Source organism: Austrofundulus limnaeus, unplaced genomic scaffold, assembly GCF_001266775.1.
Source record: "Austrofundulus limnaeus strain Quisiro unplaced genomic scaffold, Austrofundulus_limnaeus-1.0 Scaffold985, whole genome shotgun sequence".
In the NCBI taxonomy this organism is placed as follows: domain Eukaryota; kingdom Metazoa; phylum Chordata; class Actinopteri; order Cyprinodontiformes; family Rivulidae; genus Austrofundulus; species Austrofundulus limnaeus.
In genome coordinates this window covers 117,075-118,510 of record NW_013953387.1, presented here as the reverse complement: position 1 = coordinate 118,510, position 1,436 = coordinate 117,075, and the positions used below count along the sequence as shown (strand labels likewise).

At 42.1% G+C, this 1,436-nt stretch overlaps 1 protein-coding gene across 1 annotated transcript in view; it reads left to right on the top strand.

The window, feature by feature from the left end:
- Positions 1-700, top strand: part of LOC106533622 (chromosome transmission fidelity protein 8 homolog isoform 2-like) — a 22,475-nt gene extending 21,775 nt beyond the window's left edge. Inside the window, exon 3 of the mRNA XM_014029995.1 lies at positions 136-700. Within this exon, the coding sequence (XP_013885449.1) occupies positions 136-458 (323 nt within the window). The 3' untranslated portion in view covers positions 459-700. The remainder of the gene's footprint in view (positions 1-135) is intronic.
- Positions 701-1,436: the final 736 nt, after the last annotated feature.

The window sequence follows — 1,436 nt, the reverse complement described above, 5'->3', positions numbered from 1 at the left end:
CTGCAGAGCTAGGGGTAGATCCTTATCCTGTCAGGAGGACTGAAGGGCTAGGGTTAGATCTGGATCCTGTCAGGAGGACTGCAGAGCTTGGGTCAGATCTTGACCGTGTCAGGAGGACTGCAGAGCTAGGGTTAGGTCCTTATCCTGTCAGGAGGACTGAAGGGCTAAGGTTAGATCCTGATCCTGGCAGGGGGACTGCAGGGCTAGGGTCAAATTTGGATCCTGTCAGGACTGCAGAGCTAGGGTTAGATCTGGATCCTGTCAGGAGGACTGCAGGGCTAGRTTTAGATCCTGATCCCGTCAGGTGGACTGCAGGGCTAGGTTTAGATCCTGACCCTGTCAGGTGGACTGCAGGGCTAGGTTTAGATCCTGACCCTGTCAGGAGGACTGCAGGGCTAGGGTCAGATCCTGATCCTGTCAGTTTGATTGACACGCAGTTCTTAATCCACAGAGTGTAATAAGACCTGGTTCTCAGTCGTCCTATAACCTGTAACGCTGGGTTGCTGGTTCGATCCCTCTTTTCAGCCATCTCAGTTGTTGTGGCCTTGGGCAAGACACTTCACCTTCAAATAAGGCTAAAAAAGTGTAGTTATAAAGTGTTTGTAGTACATTTACCATTTTATTTTGTAAAAACTACTAAATTAAACTATATATTCATGTTTGTTTAAGTGTTTGAATCAGTTTCAGAGCTAAGAGTTGAGCCGTGGATTAAAACTTCATCGTTTATCATATTATGTTTTTAGAGCTCAAATTTGATTGGGTAATTACTTTGAATTTTTTGTTTTTTATATAGATAATGAAAAAAATTAAAAGTTAGTCCAGCAGTTAATGAAATATGTTGCTAACGAATACAAACGGTTGAACAACAGTCAATGGAAACATATCTARTACAGTCTTACAGTGATGAACCTCAGCTTCTCCTCCAGCAGGTTTTAGCTCAACAACTGCAAACTTGGCTCAGTTTCATTCAGCTCAGAGTTTCTCCAGTTCGTTTTGCTGTGACGGCTGTTTTCATCGCGTCAACATCAAAAGTTCTCAGATGAAGATACTGTGTCAATCCACTGATTAGCTTCTGAGAGTTTCATTAACATTCATTCAGTAGATTGTGACAGATTTTAGTAAYAGATAAACACACACACAGGTGAAAACATCATCTGATTGCCAGTGGGGGAGGGGGCAGGGGTCCTCTGGGATCAATTAATGAATAAATGATGAAAACAGATTTCTAATCAAGTGAAGTCTGGACTAGTTTTATCTAAAGCCTAATCATCAGCTGGGAGTCGAGGGAAAAACTGACCAATATGCATCATATCTGAGGTAACAATCTTCATCTGCAGACCTAAACACCTGCCCTTCTACTGACACACACAAGTTTGTATTTCTATCCTTATTAGGACCATTCAATGACTTCCATTCATTTCCATTATTTTCTACAG